The sequence below is a fragment of the Periplaneta americana genome, chromosome 3 (assembly GCF_040183065.1).
Source record: "Periplaneta americana isolate PAMFEO1 chromosome 3, P.americana_PAMFEO1_priV1, whole genome shotgun sequence".
Taxonomy (NCBI): Eukaryota; Metazoa; Arthropoda; class Insecta; order Blattodea; family Blattidae; genus Periplaneta; species Periplaneta americana.
Genome location: NC_091119.1, coordinates 104,977,931 through 105,005,676, shown reverse-complemented (window position 1 = coordinate 105,005,676; position 27,746 = coordinate 104,977,931). Strand labels below are relative to the sequence as shown.

At 35.8% G+C, this 27,746-nt stretch overlaps 1 protein-coding gene across 1 annotated transcript in view; it reads left to right on the top strand.

Moving 5' to 3' along the window:
- Nucleotides 1-27,746, top strand: part of LOC138696356 (putative gustatory receptor 28b) — a 447,398-nt gene that overhangs the window by 344,049 nt on the left and 75,603 nt on the right. Inside the window, exon 4 of the mRNA XM_069821182.1 lies at nucleotides 1,066-1,182. Coding sequence (XP_069677283.1) covers nucleotides 1,162-1,182 — 21 coding nt within the window. The 5' untranslated portion in view covers nucleotides 1,066-1,161. The remainder of the gene's footprint in view (nucleotides 1-1,065; nucleotides 1,183-27,746) is intronic.

Here is a 27,746-nt window from a genome sequence, read left to right as displayed (position 1 = left end):
AATACATAGTAAGCAAAATAATTAATAGCAGCAGCAGCAAGGGTAGGATTAAGGACGACCATTCAGCACGTCGGCTCGACAGTGATCTATTGTGCACCCCGAATTATGGGATGAATGAGAATGAGGTGTACCAGCCCACCGGCCGCATGAGACCCATCACCCGCCCCCTACACCCCTCCGCTTTAAGTTCATATCACCAAGGTGATCAAGCAGCACAGGATTCATTCCGATAGCCCTTGTCTTGCTCTATCAGTCCTACCACCCTGAAGTTTTTACAATCTTTTTAAAACATCATGTATAATTATAATGTATGAGTAATATGAGGAATTTTGAGACATGCGTTACTTGAAGTAAATAATGAGAAAATTGTTTCGAAGTACTAAAAACCATTACTGCTGCTGACTGGCGCTGTCTTAAAGACAAACTTCAATATTTCGATTATACCTTTATTGTTGGTGCGCTCGGAGATGCAAAATGAAGCTTGTAGCGGTAGAGCAAAATGTCGCTCAGTCTACATTTATTTTATGTTTAGGGAAGAGTCGGATAGTATCGGACATCGGGTAATATCGGACAGTGAGTTTCTTTCATCTACCACACGATGATAGTACCTGATTGACATGGTTACGTTTCTGTGATGTCGCATAGAGAAACGTAACCATGTCATATGGTAATAGATTAAAGAAACGCACTGTCCGATATTACCCGATGTCCGATACTACCCGACTCTCCCCTACTCTTTATTTAGTGTACAAGAAAAACTGAAGACTGTGAATGGATTAATGTTATCAGAAAATTATAATGAAAATAGGCGACCTGAATATATTATTTGACAAAAAAAAATCATCTAAAATTACATTTTAAACTTTCATTAAGAGTGAAATACGTACTAATGCTCATAATAGATTATTTTAGCATTACTTACATAGAGAATAGATGCACTTTATAGTAACTGCAAAACTTTCAGTGTCTGTCCTTCAAAATTTATAAATTTTTTTTGTTATATTAAGCGATAGAGTAATACATGCTAAACGAGTTTGCAATAAATATAATGAAATGCATTTTCAGATTGTCGGTGCTGTGTCAACATACCTCGTCATATTAACTCAGTTCCAGCTACCAGGAAATTACATGTCTTCTGTGAGTCAGTGAAGCATTTACGGAATGGAAGCGGAAATTACACAAGTCAGTACATTTCTTTAATATCCAAATCACTTTATTTATAAATATTATTGTGAGAAATTCTTAACTAAAAACTGTGGGAGATCTTTTTCGCAAAATACAAGTTAAGGGATACAGATGGAAACTTAATCAATTGTAAGGATATTTATGTGAAAATCTATTTACGTAAATACATTTGTAAATTTCGAAATTTAGAGTTTTACGGATTAGTCATACAAAGGTTTTCAATTAAAGTACTTGAAATACAGATAACATGTTCCTGTATTGAAACCCAGTGACGACTTGTTCATGGAGAGGCTCAGGTTCAATAAAAGTTACAAGGGATTCATAGGATCATCTAAGAGATTACGGCCATTTTCGGCTTTTCCCCTTCAAAATTTTCTAGAGCTCCTTCAATGGAGCAGCGTAACCCGGAGTGAGACAAGTGGCCAACAGGCTTGGAGCTCACATATTCAGTTTCTTTCAGCCCCGAACCCTTTGCGAGGACGCGTTTTGCGTACCTTTTAAATTTCTCCTCCCACTTCTCCTCTTTCAATTGAATTCAATCGGATCACTCTAATTTATTGTGTAAAACGTTTTGTTATTCGTGATTGTTATTGTGAGATTGGTCAGGATTCTAAGGATGTTTGGGATTTGTAATAAAGTTGTGATAGTTGTTTTCATTTATCTTCACATTCCCCTAATTTAAATTTAACAATGCAATTGATAGTCGAAATGATTTATATATTATCAGTGTGACACAAACGAGTTATTCGGAATTGCAAATAATAATAATAATAATAATAATAATAATAATAATAATAATAATAATAATAATAATAGTAATAATGATAATAATAATAATAATAATAATAATAATAATAATAATGTCATTGCAGAAAATTATATTCTTTTGAAAATTGTTGTCACTGTTAAGTACTGTGTAATCAGACTATGTTAAATCAACTATTGTTTAAATCAATGCGACCACATAGCTCTCGTCTTATCCATGATCCTCGCTGCCCTTACGACTCCTTGACGTTTTACGTGTAAACTATTTTTCATATTTGCTTCGGTTAGAGCAGTGGTTTCCAAACTGGGAATCGTGTAAATAACTGAAGGGTATCACGAGATGATTTACGAAATGAAGCAAGAAAACCCTTATTAACATACACTTACTCTGTGGTCAGAAACATAAACAATATTTATTAAAAAAAATATATCATTTTCAGTAGGAATACACTAAAGTAAAAATAATGTTATTAATGTGACAAGTTTGTATGTTTTTCAGAACGTAGCTCTCAAATCTGTACTCTGTATTCGATACACACCAATTTTTGGTCTACACTTTGCAGTAGGTACATACATATTTAAATTATTATTATTATTATTATTATTATTATTATTATTATTATTATTATCGATTACTATTATTATTTTAATTTCAGCCAGTAGAACGCAACTGTCTGAAACTGGATTTAGTATCCATGTGTGACTGTTGTACTGTTCTGAGTGTCACCCGGAAAATACTCAAAAAGTTGTTGTTTAGAATAAATTGTGCAAACTTGATTGCATGTTCCCAAAAACAAACTCAGAATTTATCATAACATACATAGCTAGATTTTCCAAGAGTTCTTTAATACACTCTAATGAATCACATTTATTTGAGTGCAATGAACAATTCCGTAATGAACCATTAAATATTAGGCCTATGTACTATAGAGATAGACAAAACACCAAAGTTTTCGGGCGCCATAGGAGGCTGTCGGTAAATTGGTCTACACAACTGCCTTCATATGGATGAAGAAAATTATTCCTATGACCGCTTTTGTTAACATTATGTAGGCCTAGCATTTTTTACTTGGTTATTTAGCGACGCTGTACAAACTGCTAGGTTATTTAGTGTCGATAGGATTGGTGATAGCGAGATGATATTTGGCGAGATGAGGCTGATGATTTGTCATAGAATATCTGACATTTGTCTTACAGTTGGAGAAAACCTCGGAAAAACCCCAACGAGGTAATCAAAGCGGGAATCGAAGCCACGCCCCAGCGCAACTCCTGCTCGACAGGCAAGCGCCTTAGCGGACTGAGCTACGCCGGTGGCATTATTATGTGTTATTCATAGCAGCATAAAATAAATCGAAGTATTTTTTTTTACTGACCGCGGGTACTTAACTGTTCAGCATTCACCCATATGAATACAGTTATGTAGACCAATTTACCGGCAGAATCGTTGCCCAGGGTGCGACATAGGAGGCTGGTCTACGCTATACCCGCGGTGAGATGAAGATTTGTTGAGAAGCCACAGGGGTACCGGAGCTGCCGGAGAAAAACCCCCTGTGTTTCCTGGACCACGGGCTTGCCCAACAAAAGTTCTAAATCGGGGGTAGGCTGGGGATCGCACCTGGGACCACAGGATTATTAGTCAGCGCTCTAGCCACTAGACCACCGTGGCTCCTAGTCTTAAAAGTTTTGAACTCAGACTCAGGCTCCACATAAAAATTTTTAGGCGCCATGGTAACTTGGCACCCGGGATTTGTTTACCTCTGAATATATCCATTTCCTATAACTCAGTATTCTATTGTTATCGTTTAATAAATCTCTAACTGAAGTTATTTCTTTTCTATTTAAGATTACTCTGTCTCAAAACAGTTGCTGTCAATTTACCCTAAGTGCCAGATCAAAAAGGCAACAATTCAAAATATGTCATAAAAAACAAACTTCCAAGTAAAATTCCGGGATCATTGTAATTACTCAAAATTCTGTTAACGATGTTTTATATATACTTATGATAAGTTTCAAATTAGAGTGATGTTAATTGGATTTTTCACAGAAACATGAAACTTTAAAAATGTATTTATCTCAAAACTTTAAATTTAGTTACTATGATATACCGAAGTACATATCATATTTTCGTGCAGGAATTCTGCGTTACCATATGAAACGTTCAGAGCAGAAATGATGCAAGTCAAAAATGGGTAATGAGGGTTAAAGTAAACATTATGTAAAATACAGCGCAAAGTAGCTATTAATATTCAATTTATTTAAACTAGTAGTAGTCAGTGGATGGCACGAAAGACATATTAATTACTACTTTGCGCTGTATTTTACAGAATGTTTACTTTAAACCTCATTACCCAATTTTGACTTACACCACTTCTGCTCTGAACGGCTCATATGATAAAGGATGGATAGAACAGAGAAAAACTCTCTCCAGCACCGAGACTCGAACCCGGGTTTTCAGCTCTACGTGCTGAAGCTTTATCCACTAAGCCACACCGGATTCCAGCCCCGATGCCGGATCGAATCCCCTCAGTTTAAGTTCTACCTCTCAGTTTTCCCTTTGGTGACCTACTCTCATGTACTGTGTCTCAGAGTTGTTTCCGTTTTGAACTGGGCCTTCGATTTATAGGCTACAACGATTTTACTCGGATATAAGTAAGGGGGCTTTTATTATACTAATTTTATTCATTCCTTCTCGAAGATATTGCAACCATTTTTGCCCTACGAGTGTAATCGATAAATTAGTTTACATTCAGAAACTACGCAGAACTTGGGGAGCTGTGGAGGGGAGACATAGGCTACTGTATTCGCTGTGTTAATAAACACGTGTGTGATGGGTACACACATCCAATTTAATGACTGCTATTGGGAACTGATATTTGCATAGCAAATAGCTTAATGGAGAGGTGTTCACTTGACGGACATACAAACGAATGGGCCGTGCATTTGAATATTGGCGCTGTTTTACTCCGCTTTCAATCTATCACTATTTAAAACAGGCTCACTTGCTTGAATTTAGTTTCGTTTGTCGCAGGAGTTAAGCAATATCTTATCATTGCAATGTAAAGGAGACGAAAAATGTGTTCCTTCTTCAAAGACATTTATTTTCTTGTGAAGTATCGCATGTTACTGTAAAATAATATTGTATGAGCCGTTATTAGATAACTTGTATTAGTGTTCATTATTTATGAAATTTGTCTAATAGTTATTGATGCTGACATCCTTCTTCTATTTGTACAAGGATTTTACTCTTGCAGTATACTGGCGTTGTGCGTGTTTCTTATTCTCGAAATATTATGCGTCGTCTTCATTCATCACGGGACTACGCATCTTTAGGACAAAAAATATTTTTATATTGATAACGCATAGCTTTGGAATTTAGTATATATCCGTCTCTCTCTATATATATCACTATCTCTATATTTCTCTATCTCTCTCTTCTATCTCTATTTCTCTCTGTCTGTAGTGTCTCTCTATGTCTCTAGTTCTCTCTCTATGACTTTATGTCTCTGTCTATGTCTCTCGCTGTCTCTCTCTCTTTTTCTCTCTCCTGCTATCTCTCTCTCTCTCCTTATGTCTCTACTTGTCTCTACGTATCTAGTGTCTCTCTCTATGACTTTCTATGTTTCTGTCTGTGTCTCTCGCTGTCTCTCTTCTTCTCTCCCCTACTCTCTCTCTCTCTTTCTCTCTATGTCTCTCTATGTATCTAGTGTCTCTCTATGACTTTTTATGTCTCTGTCTGTCTCGCTGTCTCTCTTTTTCTCTCTCCTACTGTCTCTCTCTATGTCTCTCTCTATATATCCAGTGTCTCTCTGTGACTTTTTATGTTTCTGTCTATGTCTCTCGCTGTCTCTCTCTCTTTTTCTCTCTCCTACTCTCTTTCTTTCTCTCTATGTCTCTACGTGTCTCTTTATGTATCTAGTGTCTCTCTCTATGACTCTTTATGTCTCTGTCTATGTCTCTCGCTGTCTGTCTCTCTTTTCCTCTCTCCTGCTCTTTCTCTATGTCTCTACGTGTCCCTCTATGTATCTACTGTCTCTCTCTATGACTTTATATTTCTGTCTATGCCTCTCGCTGTCTCTCTCTCTTTCTTTCTCTCCTGCTCTCTCTCTTTCTCTCTATGTCTCTACGTGTCCCTCTATGTATCTAGTGTCTCTCTCTATGACTTTTATGTCTCTGTCTATGTCTCTCGCTGTCTCTCTCTCTTTCTCTCCTGCTCTCTCTCTTTCTCTCTATGTCTCTACGTGTCCCTCTATGTATCTAGTGTCTCTCTCTATGACTTTTATGTCTCTGTCTATGTCTCTCGCTGTCTCTCTCTCTTTTTCTCTCGCTGTCTCTCTGACTCGAGGATCGCTTCTATTTTATTGACTGTTTGAATCTAGCTAACTTTACTGACAACAATAGGAGTAACCAAGAGTTTGGTAATTTAAATACACTAAGGATTTCGAAAGTCAATATGTAACAGAACTGTATGTAACAGTCTTTTCTTTAAGTTGACAAAGCCAAAAGTAGCGAGTTCCAAAGCAAGCCATTTAAGGCAGTGGCTTCAAGAATTTTCGAAGCTTTCGACAGATGGAGAAATATAGTTATATTCTTCAAAGTATATAACAAAGAGGTGAGTTAAGTTTTATTTTTTCGGAGTTATTTTTTGACTTTATTTCAGAGTTACGATTTTCTTTTCGCGAGCTTAATCATTATTAAGTGAATGCGTTAGGTCTTATATTAAAGTGAGCAAATGTCAAGCAGATATTAATTTCGAATTATGTGAATTAATTATCGAAGAGTTTGCTATTTGTACTCTATACAGAGTGATTCACTAGGACTTACCGTCCCATACGGAACTTATTTCCGAAGATATTCTGAGCAAAAAATGTCATATAAACATTTGTCCTAATCTCAATATTTTCAGAATTACACTAATTTGAAGTTTTTTTTTTTGTAAAATACCATTATTCTTGAGTTTTAGGGGTAAAAGAATATTACAGATAAAGAGTGAACTATTCAGGAGTATCTTTATATAATGAGCTAGTATTCTGAAACTAAAATATGTTGTGAATTCCATAGTTGCTTCGTACAGAATTTTTGTTTCGATTTTTAACTACAAAATTCCATTTTCTTACGTATCTATCGAAACAAAATTAAATTTTCTTGCGCATCTATCACAACAATAATTGTTATAATTGTAAATTCTTTCAGATTGTACAATAGGATACATAATTAAGCTGTAAAGAATCGAGTTCATAAAGTCGTATGATTTGTAAAAATTTTTGTGATAAGTGCTTAATAATGATGACAATTTTTAGTTAAAAATTGAAAAACAAAATATATTCAAAGCAATTAACACATTTTTAGCTTCAGAACACCAGCCAATTAAAGAAATGGCACATTTGAATAGTTCATTCTTTATTTGTAATATTTTTTACCCTTAAAACTGAAGAAACTAACTAACAACTTCAAATTAGTGTAACTCTAAAAATATTGAGATATTAACGAATGTTTATATGATATTTTTTGCTCAGAATGTCTTCGGAAATAAGCTCCGTAAGTGACGGTAAATCGTCGTGATCACTCTGTATAGTATCCTCTTTCTTTTTTAGGATTCAAGTTATAAAAAGTCTCATTTAATTCAGTATACACAAGAAGTCAAATGCCGAACGCAAATTTAAACTTAAGCAAATTCTTTTGATACAATCATCTGAAGAATTCAGCGAAAGGTATCAGTTTTACAGTGACTTATACTATATCTACTTTCCATTCCGGAAAAAAGAAAATCCAACAGTCAAAAGTATATGTTGAAAAATACTGCCACCAATCAGTCCCTTCTGAGTCATCGGTGCGCGAAAATTACCTGCATTCAACCTGCAATGACGCAATGAACAGAATCCGACAAGATATTGGAGACTCACACATCTGGATATCAGTTGACGAAACGATAACGATTTTCCTCAACACATTGCGAATTTAGATGTAGGGAAGTTTAATTCAGATGCGCCAACCTGAGCTTACCTGACATGCATAACGCAACTTGCTACGTCAAACCAGGAAACAATCGCATAATTTTCAACACTGGACTAAAAGTACTATATCCAAATAATGTTGACAAAAACAAAGCGCTGCTCACCTACACAAATGTCACGGCATACATGGTTGCTGCAATGGCGTTGCTTAATGTATTCTGGCCTTCATGTTACAAGTGACGTGTCTTGCCCATGAAACGCGTAGCAGAACAAGTAAATGTAAATAATTTCCTAGGGTCAATAAATTAATCTCTATGGTGAAGGAAGTTTTCGTTAAGGCACCATCAAGGATACAGGCTTTCAGAGAAGAGCTTCCAGATATTCCTATGCCACCTCAGCCAGTTCTTACACGATGGAGTACCGTACATAGTTAAGAGCAGACGAGTACTACAGTGAGCATTTCTTAAAGATCCAGGATATCATAAAAAATTCTACCCAAAGATGCTGCTTGTGTCACTTAGGCAAAACAGTTCGGTACTCGAAATTCCCTCCATACCCCGTGATTTGGCTCTCATTAGGTCCCACTATACGTAACTTGTGGTAATCATTACAGAATTGGAAGGCACAGGGAAACTTATCTATGATAACGTGGCTTTACTGGAGGAATTTAAACAAAAACTCAAGAAAGCACCAAGCGATGTGTGAGAAAAAGTGCGTACAAAAATGGAAAACTTTTTACAAAAGAACAAGGGCCTCAATGAACTATGCAGCTGCAGATATTCTTGTGGAAAGATCCAGTGTAGTTGATTGCAACATTCCAGCTGAATATGTGTCGAAATTGAAGTATACCCCGGTCACGTCTGTTGATGTAGAACGTTTCTTTTCTGCTTGCAAATAGATTTTCACCATCAAGCGCCAAACGTTTTCTCCAGAACACTTAGAGAAGGTTTTAGTAATTTCTTGCGAAGCCAACTATGGTTTGAACAGTTGAAACAAATTTTTCTTGGAGTTTTAAATGCATTTAGGTGTATGCATATAATTTTAAGTTATAGTACCGGTACCTATGACAAAGTTTAATCTTTTATATAAACACAATTATATTTGGACATTCAAGTACTATTTCCTTAGATTTCTTTGCCTTTCCCACTAAATTTGCCAAATTGTCAACATTACGGTAATTTTTTTTTTTAAATATCTATGGTGTTTTCTTATCCTAAACTTTTAGACCCTGTTTCATGTTTTATGAAATATAAATAAGGTACTGAAAGAACTTATTATCTAGGACCTAAAAACCCGCGGTCTATTCATTACACTTGTCTGCAACTCTTTTGTTGCATTTTTATTGTTATTCTATTTTGTCTTGGAAAGTATTTTAATCTATTGAAAAATTTTACCCCTACACTGTGCGTTATATTATGTTCATTTAATATTATTCTTCAGGTTTTGCGTATAGTTTTCCCAGAAATGATATTTTTTATGATAAGTTTTGAATCCATTATCTTGTATCCTGTCCACGCCTGTGGAGTAACGGTTAGGGCGTCTGGCCGCGAAACCAGGTGACCTGGGTTCGATTCCCGATCGGGGCAAGTTACCCGGTTGAGGTTTTTTCCGGCATTTCCCTCAACCCAATATGAGCATATGCTGGGTAACTTTCGGTGCTAGACCCCGGACTCATTTTACCGGGATTATCACCTTCATCTCATTCAGACGCTAAATAACCTAAGATGTTGATAAAACGTCGTAAAATAACCTACTAAAATAAAATAAAAATCTTGTATCCTTCAAGCACATATACTGTAGTAATACACATTTTATAGACGTCTTTACACTAGAGATTCCAGTTCCAACAAATATAGTAGCCCATGTTGCATATTGTTTCTGTCATGTTTAGAGTTTAAGAGTAGGTCTATTTTAATAATTTTATTATTAATAAATCAGTTTATACATCTTGGTTACACATTCTTAATACTTACATCACTTAAGATTTGGTACATTCGTTAAAGAAATAACTCGGTAGCTTATCCATTATAACAAAACCGTCAACTCTACAATAATGTGTGCCATATATCGGGGAGATATAAAACCAATGCTTTTATATTGTTCAGCCTCTTATCAACATATACTGCAACGAAAGTGTTGTGAATTCCATAGTTGCTTCGTACAGATTTTTTTTTCGATTTTTTACTACAAAATTACATTTTCTTACGCATCTATCACAACAGTTGTTACAATTATAAATTCTTTAAGATTATACAATAGAATGCATAATTAAATTGTAACGAATCAAGTTCTTATAGCCGTATGATTTGTAAAAAAATTTTGTAATAAGTACCTAATAGTGATGACACTTTTAGTTAAAAATTGAAAAACAAAATCTGTACAAAGCAATTATCAACACATTTTTAGCTTCAGAGATGCTCCAAAGAAGAGAAATTTCATTATTTTTCCTGGCGTAAATCAGCATATAGAGGATTACACGTTAAGAAAATAGTATTGAACATATGGGGGCTATTCCATCAACTATTTATAAGTATTTTTCTTGAGAACTGGAAATGAATTAATTTCCTTTCAGTCATAGAACATAATTTCATTGAGAACTAGAGCGATTTCATGTGCTAAAATTGTGTTACACCTCTAAAATTACCATATATTTAATTTAATAATAACGAGATAACAGCTAAATTGATGGAATAGCCTTCCGCTTTCTTGCCAAACATCTCCACTGATAAATTTAACATACAAGTAGGGGTGGTACAGTTGAGGCTAAGATTTCACACTGTTAAAACACGTACAACATTATCTGCGCTTATTACCTATATGAAGTACACAAAATTTGACTGTCAGAAAAACAACAAAGGCATTAGGTAGGCTATGTAACTTAGGTTCTTGTTTGATTATAGTGTGGAGTTAATAGCGGAAAAAGTGTGCTGCACATAATCTTAAATCTGTATTATAAGCACTTCTTGACCCAATAAAATAAGTGTATTGATGTTTAACACAGTTTTATTATTATTATTATTATTATTATTATTATTATTATTATTATTATTATTATTATTGGTACTATTATTTGTAATTGCAATAACTTTGTAGGTGCCTAAAACTTTATTTTAATGCCTACTTTCGATCATTATGGAGCCTAGTTGAGGTGTCTAGAAATTGATTAATGGCCTAAATGTCCGAAATCTAGTTATAATGTATATAAAATATAATGTATGTTTTTGCAGACATTACGGCATTAATAGTATTTTTATCATACTCAACGTACCTATCTTATGCAATAAACTTGCTAGAACGCTGTTGTGTTAGGAAGAGAGTGAGATAGAGATACTATACCTCACTCTTTCTTCTAACGGATGCATCTTGCTGTAACAGTGTACTAGCCAAGACTCATAAGACCAATGGTTTTTTCTTAAGCTGGAATACTATATAGGACTCACAAACAAACCACTCACATTGATAGCATAGACTCCTGTGACAACCTCGCTCACAGGCAGAGATGGCACAAATCTGATGTTTCCCTCAGTGGGCCAAAACCTCCTCTTGTCTTTGTAGGATGTCTCGTATTGTACATATTGAAGATTTTGGCAACAATTAGTTTCTGTAGGTCGACAAGTTTTTCTAACGTTTCAAGGAATTTGTCAGTCACAACTTATTGCACGCTTGGACCCCGGAAAGTGACGCAGCTTCTGGCTAGTAGTAATATTGTAACGAGTAGTTAGCTTGTTCTTCTCTACGAACTATAATGGTAATTCCATAACATTTCCACTTGTCAGCTTAAAATTAAAGATTAAATAGATTAACAAATAATTAAATAATATTCAAAATAACTGACAAAGTGATATTAGAAATTATTGTAAGTTATTTACCCGAAGAGCATTTTTCCAACTGCAGAAAGTGTCACAATATCATTTTCCATCTCGTGGTGGCAAGTCCAGTGATTGACCAGGCTGCACAGTTTGGGAGTCTTTTCTTTTGTTGTACCTCTTGAAGGTTGAACTTGGTAGTCTATATTGTACCTTCTTGCTGCCTCTGCTACCTCATTCACGCCAACGCAAGTTGTAAATTTTCCTCCTTCCACTTTTCACACAATTCCTTTCGCTCATTGGTTGTTTTGTGTTCATCTGTAAAGAAGTGGTGAAAATATGTGACACAGGTTTAATTCTAGATCTAACAATCGAACAAAGGGATACTACATGCTTTCATATTTACTAAACTAGGCTATTATCATCCGAATTTACGTGACTCTATTATTACGTACAAATCAAATTAAATTATGGCTTTTATATATATATATATATATATATATATATATATATATATATATATCGTTATATCGCCTTTGGCCCACTACGTTTCGTCCACTGTTATTTTGTCCACTGCTACATTTGTCCATTAAGTTTTGTCCACTGACCATTTAGTCCATTTTCATGATTCGTCCGTTATATTTTCGTCCACTGACTATTTCGTCCACTGTGGCAAAAAATATATAACAAGAAACATAATTCATTTGGTAAAAAGGAATTTATTTAAATTTAAATATGGTGTTGAATGTACATGCTGTTTATATCATAAACATGATTAGTCATCATTTTTTTCTTCCTGAAGAACTTCAGCAGGGTTAATTTTTAATCTACCTATATGAAATTCCTCTCAGCTATGTTTCCAGCCGGCCGTCGTTCTTGTAGCCTTCATACCGTGTAACCATTTCCCTGATGCATTTATGAATATTAACATAATTATGTCCGACTTAATGGTGGACGGACTCGAGTGTGTCTCCCAACAATTGAATAATCACTGCTCATTTGATTCCTGTTCATCCAGCAAAACTTCCAAAAATTTCCAAGTGCTGGGATAATGAACAACCATTAGTTTATTTTTTTTTTTTTTTTTTTTTTTTTTTAGGCATACTGTGCCAACCTTCGACAGCATTGTTAATCCTCTGTTCACCACCCAAGACTGCTTCGTACACCTAGCACAACCATGTTTCCGGTGTTGTAATTGTAGATGGGAAACACAAATATGTACTCTAAGATGGACGAAAGGTTATGGACATAAAAGGTGTGAACAAAATGTATGGATGGACGTAAATTGTATGGATCAATCGGTTGTGGAGTTCCGCTCCGTGGCGTCGTGGTCTAAGGCATCATGCCTAGGACTCGCGTTAAGGAATGCGCGCTGCTTCGAGTCCTCATGGGGGAAGAAATTTTCTCATCAAATTTCAGCCAGTGTAAGGGATCGGTGCCCACCCAGCATCGTGAGGCACTTGGGAATCTGCGATAGGTAGCGAAATCCTGTTACACAAACCAGCTATAACGGCTGGGGAGCTCATCGTGCTAACCACACAATACCTCCATTTTAGTTGGATGATCGTCCACCTCTGCTTCGGCATGTGGCCGTAAGGCCAGCAGCCGGCTGGTCGGTCTTGGCCCTTCGTGGGATGTAGCGCCATGGATTATTATTATTAATCTGTTACGGACACGAGAACGTGGACGAAAGTGTGTGGATGAAAGGTAATGAACGAAACAAATTGTTTTATATGAAATATATCATAGCGTGTTTTCGGAAAGCCATTGATTGAATTGTCAGTAACTCAGTCAATTTAAGAGAGGAGTGTACTGTGATAATAAATGCTTGAAAATTTTTAGTTTTGTCCTTTAGATGTGCAGAAATTAGATCCGAACAACTGTAACATTGAAAAATTCCGTTGCAGAATGAAAAGTTTCTACGTTAGTGGTTAAAAAAAAAAACGTAATGAGCATTTCTATACTCATTTTAAATTATTTAAACTTCAATGACTTTATATTGTAACGATCCTACTACATCTTAGCATTTGGCCATGTTACACGTTTCGCAGTGGTTCAAATTACACGAAGTGTATAGTATACTAGAATTAATTACGTAAAAACTATGATAACATAAATAGCAATTCACTTAACTTACCTTAAACAGTTTTATTTATCTATACGTAGGTATAAAGCACTATTGCATTTATAAAAGTCTTTGCACAGTAGTCTGTGAAACTGAAGTGAGAACATCTAAGAATTCGGGGAGAGAGCATTTGATAGGCCTATCTTTATGGCCACGTCGTATCTTCTCTGAATTTGTAGTCAGCATTATACCAGCGTCTAGGGAGTTATAAGTATGGACACAATGCGATATGGCCTTTTTTATTCTCTCTCCTGTCAGGAAACTACCTTCTGAAGTTTGTCCCCTTACTTTTTATTCACCACGTATAAAGTTTAAAAGTAGTAAAAATGTAATATCCGTGACAACCGGTTTTTCTGTATGTGAAACTTGTACGCTCACTTTGAGAGAGGAACAGAGATTAAGGGTGTTTGAGAGTAAGGTTCTTACGAAAATATTTGGGTCTAAGAGTGATGAATTTACAGGAGAACGGAGAAAGTTGCACAATGCAGAACTGCACGCATTGTATTCTTCACTTGAATAATTAGGGACATTAAATCCAGACGTTTGAGATTGGCAGGGCATGTAACACGTATGGGTGAATCCAGAAATGCATATAGAGTGTTAGTTGGGAGACCGGAAGGAAGCCGAGACTAGATGGGAGGATAATATTAAAATAGATTTGAGGGAGGTAGGATATGATGATAGAGACTGGATTAATCTTGCACAGGATAGGGACCGATGACGGGCTTATGTAAGGGCGGTAATGAACCTACGGGTTCCTTAAAAGCCATTTGTAAGTAACATCCGTAACATGTGGAATAGCTGCTTACATTTGTGAAAAATCTCAAAAATCTAAGCGGAAATCGAACCCAAGCTTGAGCACAAGTTTAAACCAGCAGGCAAACGCCTCTGCCGACTGAGCTACGACGGTGGCAGTGTAATTTCTAGTTTATGCTCCCCTATTTGAAGATCACGTCCTCTATCACTAACCGCTAATTACTTAGTTCTTGCTCCATGTGTGTAATCAATTAATAATGGGTTTACATTCCTGAATACGTAGATATCGGCAAGTCATGTAGTAGATACATGTTATGTACTCTCTTTGTTAATACATTGTGTTTGATGCATACACATGTCCACTATTCGTAACTCCTATTTGCATGACAAACAGCTTAATAAAGAGGTACTCAATTGATGGACAGACAGATGTTTCAGTCATGTATCTCGATACAGGCGTTTACTCCACTCTGCTCTCCATATGTCCATTAACCCAAACACGCTTACCTTCAGTTGTTTGTAATTAGTTTCATTATTTGCTTCAATGTTTCTCTTGTTATTTTTCATTATAACGCATGAGAAGAGAATTGTGTTATTTTCTTATTTATGAATTCCTGTGATAAATATTCTATCAGAAACCACCAACGTTATTGAATCGCTTATTAAGCATTTTGTAGGAGACATCGTGACTACCCAATATTGTAAAGAACAGTAGTATAGAAAAATCATAACAACCAACGTTTTGTTTAATCTCTGGGTTGTAGTAATACGTAGTGAAGAGATATGACTATTAGAACACAAGTTGTCTTTCTTTCGACGCGCCTAGAATTCTTTTACACAGGGCCTCAATGCTATTTGAATTGTTGAAGAAAACCTCAAAATTTTCCGAATAGATAGTCTGTAGATTGCAAGAAGTTGAACATTCAGTAGTATCAGAATTCTTCATTAATTTATTATACGTATTTTTCCTCAACTTTGAATTCTCATTTCGATTTTCGACCGTAAAATTTTACTCTTCGTTTTTATAACAGTGAATTGTATGCCGTAAGCAAACATTTCTTCATCTACTGACATACAGAGATTTTCTATTTTATTTGCTTTCACAAATGCTAAAAGTTTGTATCTATTGTTTATAGTTAATAAATGTATGTAATTTGGCGTTCTTAAAAATGTAAAGTATGTTATATTTCTGAGAGAAAATATTGTTTGCTGCATTTCCCGTGCCTCAGTATTTTCTCCTCAATAGAAACAAGTCTCTGGCCTTGGAGGAAATGTAATTAATTAATGTTCTCACACTCTCGTATTACAAATATTTCTTGAAAGAAACGAGAGATAACATTTTGAATATTAATTAAGAATTTAAAAACAAAGAACTAAATACATTCTTCTTTCTCCTGTGCCTATCGTAGATTTGTGGTGTAATCGTGCCTAGGCACTCAGAAGAATGGAAAATTTAAATATATATACCGTGATCAGACCTCTGTGCATCCTGTCTAAAATTCTTGGAATGAATCCATTTGTCATTGAAGAAAATAACGGATTTGCGAGATTAAAGTTATCATGGCTGGCTCTTGCTCACAGTATTGGAATATTGTCGGTGTTGATAGGGCGCCAGATTATGTTCATTTGGAAGATGTACACTACCGTTAAGTTTGCAACAGTGCTCCAAACTGCTTCTGCAGTTGAATCTGCAACCTGCAACCTCGTGGCCTTTTCGTTCTTCCTGTTGAACCTCTTCAACCGACGTCAGGTTTACACCGTGATTTCGCGCCTTGCTGCATTCGATCAGCTGCTGCCATGTGTTCCTTGTAGGTTCAGACGATCGCTCTTCTGTATCATTAGTCAGCTGTGTTTCCATTCAGTTTACCTCGGTTTCACAGGAATTTTTGGCATAATCAACAAAGGCTTAAGTCTTTACTGGGATATATGGGGTTATGTAGCTGTGAGCAGCAACATAGTGATCATGATGGTCATCGATCTTGAGGTCATAAATTTAATCCTTGCTCTAAAGCAGAGATTCGCAATCCTGAATGATAAAGTTATTCAAATGCATGTACCACAACCGTGGGTCACTAAGATCTCGCAGTCTTTCGACCGGCCGTCGTCATACATCCTCCGAAATTTCATCGACTCGTATGAGTTCCTTTGCGACACGGCACATATGCTGAATTCAGCGTACGCGGTTCACATGCTGCTGGACGTGGTCTTGAAATTCATTGTAATCATATTCAACGGATATTTTCGGCTGCTGCGCATATTCAACTATGACAGAGGAAGGTGCGGCGATGAGATCTGCGAAGCCATCATGAGCTCCGTGATGTGCTGGAATATCTTGCAGCTGACGTCACTCTTGTGGGCATGCAAGTCAACTTCCGACGAGGTGAGTTCAGTCTAATGCAGTAATACTTATAATATTTTCTCGTCGATATGACAGTGTACGCTTAATATTATGAAAGTGTAGTTTTGACAGATACTCATTCTATGTGAAAAATCATAAAATTGTAATGTGCTTAATAATACTTTATGAAATTACTGATTGTTTTTATGAAGGTTAGATCTGTATTGTACTTTCTTTTTTCTATTATGGTATTATTTTCATATTGTTTAGTATCGATTTTGTTATATGTACTATTATTTTTTGCAATATATTAGTATTCTGTTCTATAACTTTTGTTAAATTTCACTGCTTGCACAGTATATTTTGTCACGTGGTAGAGTGTAAGAGAAGGCCCTATGACCTTAATTCTGTCAGAATATATATATAAATGAATGAAGATAAAAAATGACAAAAAAATGCAAACGAATTAAAACAAACATAAATGTTATTTTACAAAATCATAGTGTTAATTAAATGTGTGTTTATCATCGAACAAACAATGCAAAGAATCTTCAAGATTTATTTATGCTCAACAATACAGTACAGTGCAATTAAGGTAACTAGTTGCCCCAACGAACAGTCACGATAAACATTCATAAAATTCACAGTGTTAAGTATTTAAATAACGTCGTAGAACAATGAGCACATGTTTTTAATTGATCTTCATTGGTTGTTTTAACAATCGATAGTATATAAGTGTTTTATGGTCCATATAACCACTGTAAACATATATGGGTATAGTATGTACAGTATACTGTATTCACACACACACACACACACACACACACACACACACACACACACACACACTATCCAAGACCACAACATATGTATCTATTGGCCAGGTTTAAATTTAAATTTAGTATCATAAATACATCTGAAGATGGTACACTGAGGTACCGAAAACGTTGATGTAAGACATCAATAAATTATAATTGTAATACAGATAAGCAGAGACGGTCTAATTGAATTTTCATTACTTATTAGTCAGCTTATCGGAACAATCAATACAAGATGAAAATCATAGTCATTTTAGAAATGAAATTAAGGAAATTAATATAAATTATACAGGAAATATGAACCTAAATTTAATCAGGTATGAATCCTCATCATAGAATAGTCAAATATAATAATAATAATAATAATAATAATAATAATAATAATAATAAAACAATAATAATAATAGTTATTATTATTATTATTATTTATTTACTTGTTTATTTATTTATTTACCTGTTTATTTATTTATTTATTTACTGGTTTATTTATTTATTTTTATTTAATTTTATTTATTTATTTGTTTGTTTATTTGTTTGTTTATTTGTTTATTTGTTTATTTAAATCTGGCAAAGCTAAGGCCAGCAGACATTCTCCTCCGCCCAGCCAGACTCTAATGTAATAGGCTTACCGAGTTTTTCTAGAACATACTAGGTTTCGGGACTCCTCTTGTAAGCCTGAAATTGAATAGAGTTTGAGTGCTAATTAGATATCAGAAAATGCCAAGACCATGGTTCTAGATGCTTCTCTAAGAGTAAATGTTTCATCTTCCGCCTATCATATTTGTTGGCCACTGACATTGTCATTTATGCTTAATTCTTTTTACTAGAAACATTTCGCCAATATAACGGTCATCTTTTTTTTATAAACAATGCATTTATGTTTGTACATTAAGTTTAAATTATACGGGATGTCCATAGAAAATCTCCGTAATTATAAACTGGTATAGCGTCGCTGTCGGTAATCGTATGTACTGTACCTACATTAAAATGGAGACATCAGGAATAAGAACTAAAAACTTGTACACTGCATAGGGTACCTCATAGGCACTTAATGCACCCCTTTGTCACACAGCAGACATCAGATCTTTATTTCCACTCACGCCAAAAGCTCTCCAACATATCTACTAGAATGGACAATGTGGCACCAGAGATATGATGTAACAGCTCTTGCAGATTCTGAGATAGTGGAGGTACATAGATCATATATTGTATGTACCCCCATAAAAGCCACGGGTATTCAAGTCAGGGGAAGTCGGTGGCCACTTGCAGAAGACGCTGTCTTGACTTCCAGCACGCCTAGTTCACTTTACATCCAGCTATTCACTAAGATAATTATGAACATTTAGATGCCAGTGGAGGATGCTGGCAAACTCGAAAGAACGGAACCAATATTAACAGCTTGCATTCGCGTCTTCTGTCATCTTTTATCTCTGCGACAATTAGATATACCGCAATATTAAAAAATGAATTCTTCAATCTATGTTCCTTGTGACACTCGTAGAAAGTACCTACATAATGTACACCGTTAAGAAATTATATCCGCTTGTAATAACATACTGTGTTTAGGAGCAAAATAAAGAAAACATATCTGTGTTGTGAAGATGTTACATATTCCTGTACATTCCACTGGTTATGTAGCAATTCAGATCTTTGACGTGTCAGTTATATTTATATTTATAGGTAGTTTGATTTGTTCGTTGTGCTGCACTGTTTAGTTTGTTGGAATTATCACCTTACAACACAGATTTTGCTTATAATTAATTTCATCCATAGTTTTCTGCCAAAGGACAGGTCTTTCAATGCAAACTCAACATTCTCCAATCTTTCCTATTTTCTGCCTTTCTCTTAGTCTCCGAATACGATCTATATATCTTAATATCGTGTATCGTCTGATACCTTCTTCTGCCCCGAACTCTTCTCCCGTTCACCATTCCTTCCAGTGCAACCTTCAGTATGCAATTTCTTCTCAGCCAGTGGTCCAGCCAATTCCTTTTTCTCTTCCTGATCAGTTTCAGCATCATTCTTTCTTCACTCACTCTTGCCAACACAGCTTCATTCCTTATTCTGTCCGTCCACATCACATGCTCCATTCTTCTCCATGTCCATATTTCAAATGCTTTTAGTGGCTTCTTTTCACTTCGTCGTAATTTCCATGTTGCTTCAGCATACAATTAAATACCTCATAATTTTAAATTAAAATTTCGAAATTTTTCAATGCGAAATATAACTGCTCTAAAGTTTAAAAAATGAATAAATAAATCAATCCGCGGCACAACAGCCTATTAAGAGCCAGGATCGACCAGCCGATTGCTGGCCTCACGTCCACATGCTTCTGCAGAGGTAAACGATCATACAACCAGAACAGAGGTATCATGTGATTAGCATAATTATTCTTCCAGCCGTTATAGCTGGTTGTCGTAACCGGATTTCGCTACCTATCGTAGCTCCCCAAGTGCATCACGATAATGGATGGGCACCGGTCCCTTACACTGACCAAAATTTCATGAGAAAATTTCTTCCCCTGTGAGAACTCGAACCAGGCGCATTTCTTAACGCGAGTCCTAGGCTGGATGCTTTAGACCACGACGCCACGGCGCAGGGCTTTGAAAGTTTTCGGTTTACATTAATTTGATACAGTTGATGTTTGCTATTTATTATATTTATAAATATGTTTAAGTTTATGAATTCAGTGCCCTACAGTCATCTGTAATACGTGACAGCTTCTTTCCTATTTGAGGGCACTTTTCCTTCAGATATCTGAAATAATGGATTAGATTCTCGCATTTCGTTCAAATGACTTGACACTGGGTAGCGATTGTCAATATTTTCATTTTTCCAAAATATATCCCCTGAAAATGATTATATGCCTAACGCAGCTTTGTCGACAATATATAAGTCCATCTGATGGATTTTTCCCTAAATAGAGGCACCAGTTTTCATTCTTGTGCTTTATTTTAATCAATAAGAAATATATCAGCCTCCAAGCACTCAAGGTTTACTGGTGTTCATTTGTTCTTACTTAAGAAAGCAGTATTATGCAATTTATACTCCTTTCTTATGTTAGGAAACTGCCTCAAAATACAAACTGGCATTGGTTACATTTCTGAGGTCACCTAGATCTAGTATTTCTACTTTTCTCGCTAGAGTTAGTGATAGTACTGAGGATTCTCGTTGTGGCAAAATATCCTCGGTTCGCTTTTATATAGTTAATGTTTCAGCTTTTGAGCACTATAATACCAAAGAACATATCCTATTACCTCCTGACTTACTTGCCTACTTCCTTATTGATGTCACTTATGATGTTCAAACACGTCTTCGGATAATTGATTAAACAACAATGATAACAAAGGAATAATTTACAAGTAATAAGGAGATGGTAATGGATTTCATGACAATAGCTTACTTACTTACAAATGGTTTTTAGAGAACTCGGAGGTTCATTGCCGCCCCCACATAAGATCGCCATCGGTCCCTATCGTGAGCAAGATTAATCCAGTCCCTACCATCATATCCCACCTCTGTCAAATCTATTTTAATATTATCCTCCCTCTACGTCTCGGACTTCTCAAAGGTCTTTTCCCCTTAGGTGTTCCAACTAATACTCTATATGCAATTCTCGGTTCACTGATACGTGCTACATGCCCTGCCAATCTCAAACGTCTGGATTCAATGTTCCTAATTATGTCCGGAGAAGAATACAATGCGCGCAGTTCTTCGTTGTGTAACTTTCTCCATTCTCATGTAACTTCATCCCTCTTAGCCCGAAATATTTTCCTAAGCACCTTATTCTCGAACAACCTTAACTTCTGTTCCTTTCTCAAAGTGAGAGTCCAAGTTTCACAACCATAAAGAACAACCGGTAATATAACTGTTTTATAAATTCTGACTTTCAACTTTTTTGAAAGATGAAGCTTCTCAACCAAATAATAGTAGGCATTTCCCATATTTATTCTATATCTAATTTCCTCTCGAGTGTCATTTATATTTTTGTTACTGCTGCTCTAAAGTACTTTAATTTTTCTAACTCTTCGAAGGGTAAATTTCCAATTTCTATATTTCCATTTTGTACTATGTTCTGGTCATGAAACATAATCATGTACTTCGTCTTTTCTGGATTTACTTCCAAACTTACTTGCTTCAAGTAAAATTCTCGTGTTTTCCCTAATATTTTGTGGATTTTCTCCTAACATATTCATGTCATCCGCATAAACATGCAGCTGATATAACCCGTTCAATACCAAACTCTCTCTGTTATCCTGAACTTTCCTAATGGCATACTCTAGAGCGAAGTTAAAAAGTAAAGTTGATAGTGCATCATCTTGCTTTAGCTTACAGTGAATTGGAAAAGCATCAGACGAAAACTGGCCAATACGGACTCTGCTGTACGTTTCACTGAGACACATTTTAATTAATCCAACTAGCTTCTTGGGAAAACCAAATTCAATAAGACTTCTCTCCTAACGGAGCATGACAATAATAATTAGTCTCTGAAATTATAATAGGATTTTATAACAGTTTCACATGTTTATAAATATGCATTTCAAGACATCATGTTTAATATTTTTACTACCGTCATTACCTTTTCTTATGTCGCTGATGTCACAGCATTCTAGATTGTAAAACAAATGGAGTAGATTTAAGGCTGGTTCACAATAAACCGGAAACGGAAACGACAACGAAAACGAGAACGGAAATATTGTTAAAATAAATGTATTTAAATGTTTCGTTTCCATTCTCGGTTTATTGTGAACCAGCCTTTAGATTCCCAACATGTGGGATGTGGTTCGAAGCTAATAAAATTGTGCTCCTACATTGTAATTGCGTTTGTACACGAAACGACATCGTATTCCTTAAATTACTAAAAATTACATTCAATCATGAGAATTATGTAAATTTAAACTCTGTTGGGAAAAGTAACTCTTGTTGTCCCCAATATCAACACAGACTAATATAACAACGAATTCATTCATGTAATATAATGGAAATTATTAATGCAATGCTATCAATCAAATGAGGTACCAGTAATGAAAGTAAATTAGTTAACAGTATTTTAATGCTCTAGTCCTGTAATAACAGGCATCACAAAAATAGTCAATATGTTTAATTGAAATTAAAAAAAATATGTATATACCTATAATGTGATCGTCATCGTCATCGTCATCATCATCATCATCATCAGCAGCAGCAGCAGCAGCAGCAGCAGTCTTTCCTTTGTTAAGTCCAATGACCTGTTACTATGTCCTTTCATTTCTTGCATAGTCTTCCCGAATATCTTTTTCCACGAAGTAAATAATTAAGAATTTGCCTTGGTATCCTGGATCTGTCCATTCTATTCACCTGTTGAAGCTAATTTTGTCTGTAATGTTTTAAGCAATTAGGTACTGTAGCTATTTGGACCTGATCTGTTTTCAACTTAACAAAAATATCGATTGATAAGTGGTGCGGTAATTTTTAAATTTATAAAATGAGTACTAATAAAATAACTGGTCTGCCAACGCCAAACAACACAAGATTCCTGTCTGAATATTAACATAAGTTACGTTGCTATGTAATCGCAGGAAAAGGAAATAATTGAGGTTAATGAATAATGATGGAGAAAGTTAAGTTATTTGCTAGCTTGATAAAAATGAAAATAGGGATTATTCAAATTCAATATAGTAAGCCAATAGTAAAGTCTAAGAAATTCTCTTAGGATGTACTAACTGGTCTAAAGTATGGGTTACACTCTACTTATCTACTACAATAAAATTAACTTTGACATCACTATGTTAAAATAGAGATCATTTCCTGTGTGTTCCTTTTCGAGCCTTCCTTCCAGAGAACGCTATTCTATTCGTGTCTGAGGCTCAAGTGCTAGAGCGCTGGTCTAGGCGACCCGGGTTTGATCCCCTGCCAGGTCGTGATAAAATTTGTGGTGGACAAAGCAGACATTGCAGACGATTTTTCTTGGGGTACTTCTGTTACCCTTTGTCACACTCCATCTCCCCCTCATTTCATCTGTCATCTACAATAGTAAAATAGGCTGGGGTGAAGTCTTAGGGTGGCCTAGTATACGGATTTCCGACGCTGATATAGAAATGACTTGGGGCTGCGAACCCCTGCGACTTTTCAGACTACTCATATGTGGATGGGATCTGGCTCTGTCAAGGGCAGAGACAGGATGGCTCACCTGTCATCGTCGTTATTATTACTACGGTCAAATATTCTTTTACCAAATCTACTTTAAAAATATTTCAGTTCCCCTTCTGTCGACTCGTCAGGAAGTGCTTGGAGCTCCGTGCTTGTCATCCGCGAAATGGGCCCAGGCTCTATCTCGGTCTAAGGCAGGATGGTCCACCTGTTAACGTTTCTTTCGACGCAGAATTATTAATCGATTTAACGAAATTTCAGTTCAACGAAAATAATTTAATTGTCCCCAGAAATTCGTTATAAAGACATTTGACTGTGTCATTGAAGTTATATTTTCTGGTTTTAATAAGGTATACTTTTTTTACTTGGTTATTTAACGACGTTGTATCAACTGCTCGATCATTTAGCGTCGATGCGTTTGGTGATAGCGAGATGGTATTTGGCGAGATGAGACCGAGGATTCGCCATAGATTAAGCTACCTGAATTTCTCCTTACGGTTGGGGAAAACCTCGGAAAAAACTCAACCAGGTAATCAGCCCAAGCGGGAATCTAACCCGCGCTCGAGCGCAACTCCGGGTCGGCAGGCAAGCGCCTCAACCGACTGAGCTACGTTGGTGACCTAATTAGTTATACCGTCATTTTCCATAACTATGGTCCTGGAACACAACTATAGTCCACGATACAACCATTTAAATTTTGTACTCCATAATGTAGTACCTCGTTTAGCCTATCTATATTTTTGCTGTACTGTAGTTTGAAGTCAAGTCACTGCAGCTGTCTACAAACGGTCTATGTTACTTCTACAATGTTCTTTGAATGGTTGTATCGTGGACCATAGTTGTGTTCCAGGACCATAGTTATGGGAAATGACGGTACTTCTCGTTGAAGATGACAACATGCATCATTTCTATTATTGACTGAAGGAAGACTAAAATAATATAATTACTTTAAATGCTATCAGCACAATTTACAAAATTATGTACACATTGAATGGAAAGTTGAATCGCGCAGTAGGACTACAAGTTATCGCGACTAAGTGCGAACGGCATTCAATCGTCACAAGAGTACAAACACATAAGAAACAGACAGAGGAGAATGAAGGACTCTCGTTGTATATACTACTCTGTGAAGCCTTTATACTGGGCTTGTAAAGTGTTCGGTTTAGCCCCTTATTCGATCAGCAATCACAACTTAAAGAAAAGGGCGCGATCCTCAGAATTATGCTGGTCCGCTGTCTGGGTGTCCTTCGTTGTGTTAACAATACCATTTCTTCTGGAAGAAACGCCTCATCGCAGCATATTGCCGGTCGCTGTACAAAAAGTAATAACGCATGCATCATCGCTGACCGCACTTCTTTTATTTTCCTCTTGTAAAAGAGGACACGTGCCTCAAATACTTCTAATGTTAGCCGAAGTCGATGAGATGCTATCTCGACACTTGAGCCTCGATGTTTTATACAGACGTGAAAACAAATCTTCTTCGATCTACTTGACAGTGCACATTGTAATCCTGGAAATCAATATCCTTCTGTTGATGCTTAGTTCAGAAATGACGAATGCACGATTGTGGATGGTTGAGAATCTGTGCTTTATCGTGATCTTAATGAGCGTGCTTCTGTTTATTGCTCTTGTAGTTATGATGAGAAGACGATACAAACGCCTTAGCTCGCTCGTCGAGACTCTCTCTAATTCGACAATGGATAGTGCTGAGCATGAGGAAATTTTAGTTATCGACCTTGATAATCCGTTCGATATAGATATAACATCGTCAGAAGCCATCGTCAGCCATATTCGGGGACTGAGGTTAATCCACTATAAACTACACGCTGCCGTGCGTATCATCAACTCCGCGTTCGGATCTTTTACGCTCGTTGCGTTTTTCTGGGTGTTCGTGAACACCATCATCACACTCTATTATATAATACAGAGAATTAAATTAAAGCACCGTGACATCGATTACGTCAAAGTGGATCTTGGTGACGCTGCTACACTCATGGCCACTCTGTTAACGGTGTTTCTTCTCGTGGAAATTTGTGCTTCTTGTCACACGACCAGCGAGGAATCTCAGAATTCAACATTTCACATACAGAAGATGATGCTTCACTCAGATCTCAAATTTGGAGTTATTCTTGAGCTAAACCAGTTTCTCTCGCAACTGCACCTCTTGAAAGCCGAGTTCAAAGCGACTGGACTCTTTACTCTAGATTTACCGTTCCTGTACGCCACAACAGGTGTGATTTGTTCATATTTCGTTGTTTTGCTTCAGACAAGTTGAACTCGGTAGTCAGTGATGTTGAAGTTATAATTAATTAACTCTTTCTCTTTCCAGTACGATACCTTGGGATTACTTTGCTCTATTTTTCTGATATTTTAATTAAAACAGATTTAGAAAATGACATTTTTACGTAATTATTACTATTATTAATTTCTCACAGATATTTCGAAATATATATATCTCTCACCTCCTCGCCTCCCTCCCTCCCTCCCTCTCTCTATCGTTGTTAAACCAAAACAGATATAATCATCTAAATTTTGTTGTATGTTATTATTATTATTATTATTATTATTATTATTGACATCATTACCATTATTATCATCATTATTATCAGCATTATGTAAAGATCATTATCTAGGTCAGGCCTGCACAAGATTTGCGCTCTCCGAATCGGCTCACAGCTCGAGAGCGGAATGCAGATTTTGGCTGCGCTCTGTATAAGGGTGGACTGGAAGAAGGGGTAATCTCGAAAATGTACACAAAAGGAAGTACTAGTACGAGTGTTTATGAAATGAATTCTCGTTCAGTGTTTTCAAAACTATCTTGGACTATTATTAATTAATAAAGAAATATTTATTTTACAGAAATAATAGAAATTCTATAGCCACTTAAATATACAATATCATTTTGTTTTATTTTTATTTATCAGTACATCAAAACGGGGCTTTAAGCTGTTGGCAGCTGAAAGGAACAGTACTGATCGTAATGAAACATCAGTTACAGATGTTCGATGTCTGCCTTTATTAAAGTTGATAATAGAAAACAATATTGCTCACAAATATAAATGTTGAGCCAAACATGGTAATCATTTTCACGCCAGCTTGTGTAGTCGTGGATATTATTGTTGAGGTTTCGTCTTGTAAAATTTAACCAGATTAATAATATTATTCATACGGACTTTAGCCCTTAGGCCAGATTGAATATCAATAATTTCAAGCTGTAAATCATATGACACTTTTTCAACTGGTGTTGAAGTAATTTATTATGATAACTTTAAACTTCTTTCCAATTAAGACATGATCTTGGAACCTAGAATTAAATTCATTTTGAATTTCAATTAATATTTGTACATAATCGTTTAACATGGCTTCATCACGAGCAGTTTCTATCGTTAGAAAGTGAGCTATATTACATTCCCGAAACTGACTTACGGAAAGAGTAAGTTTACGACTGAAAGCTCTTAATTTATTCAATACATCAGCAATGAGCTGGCCTTTTCTCTGAAGACAGATATTTAAATTGTTGAAGATTAATAAATTATAACGTACCTTGCCTCATGTAATAATGCAACTTTCAACTCCTGAACCTTTTTACTGCGATCTTCACCAACAAAACCATCGTATCTCTATGTATGGACTAGTAATGACGCATTATATTATGTTTTCCTCTTTCTTTCAAACTTTTGTGGCAGATAAGTATTAATTCCAGCTTCTGTGAAAAAAATAAGCATTTTTCCATGCAATATTGAAAGAATTTGCCTGATGATAACTTTTCCGTCTTTTAGATTCCTTCATTATGTACCCGTAGATAGACAAAGTGAAATAGCTTCTGATAATATACATTACACCAGATAGCTGCGTGGACTATCCTCTACATAT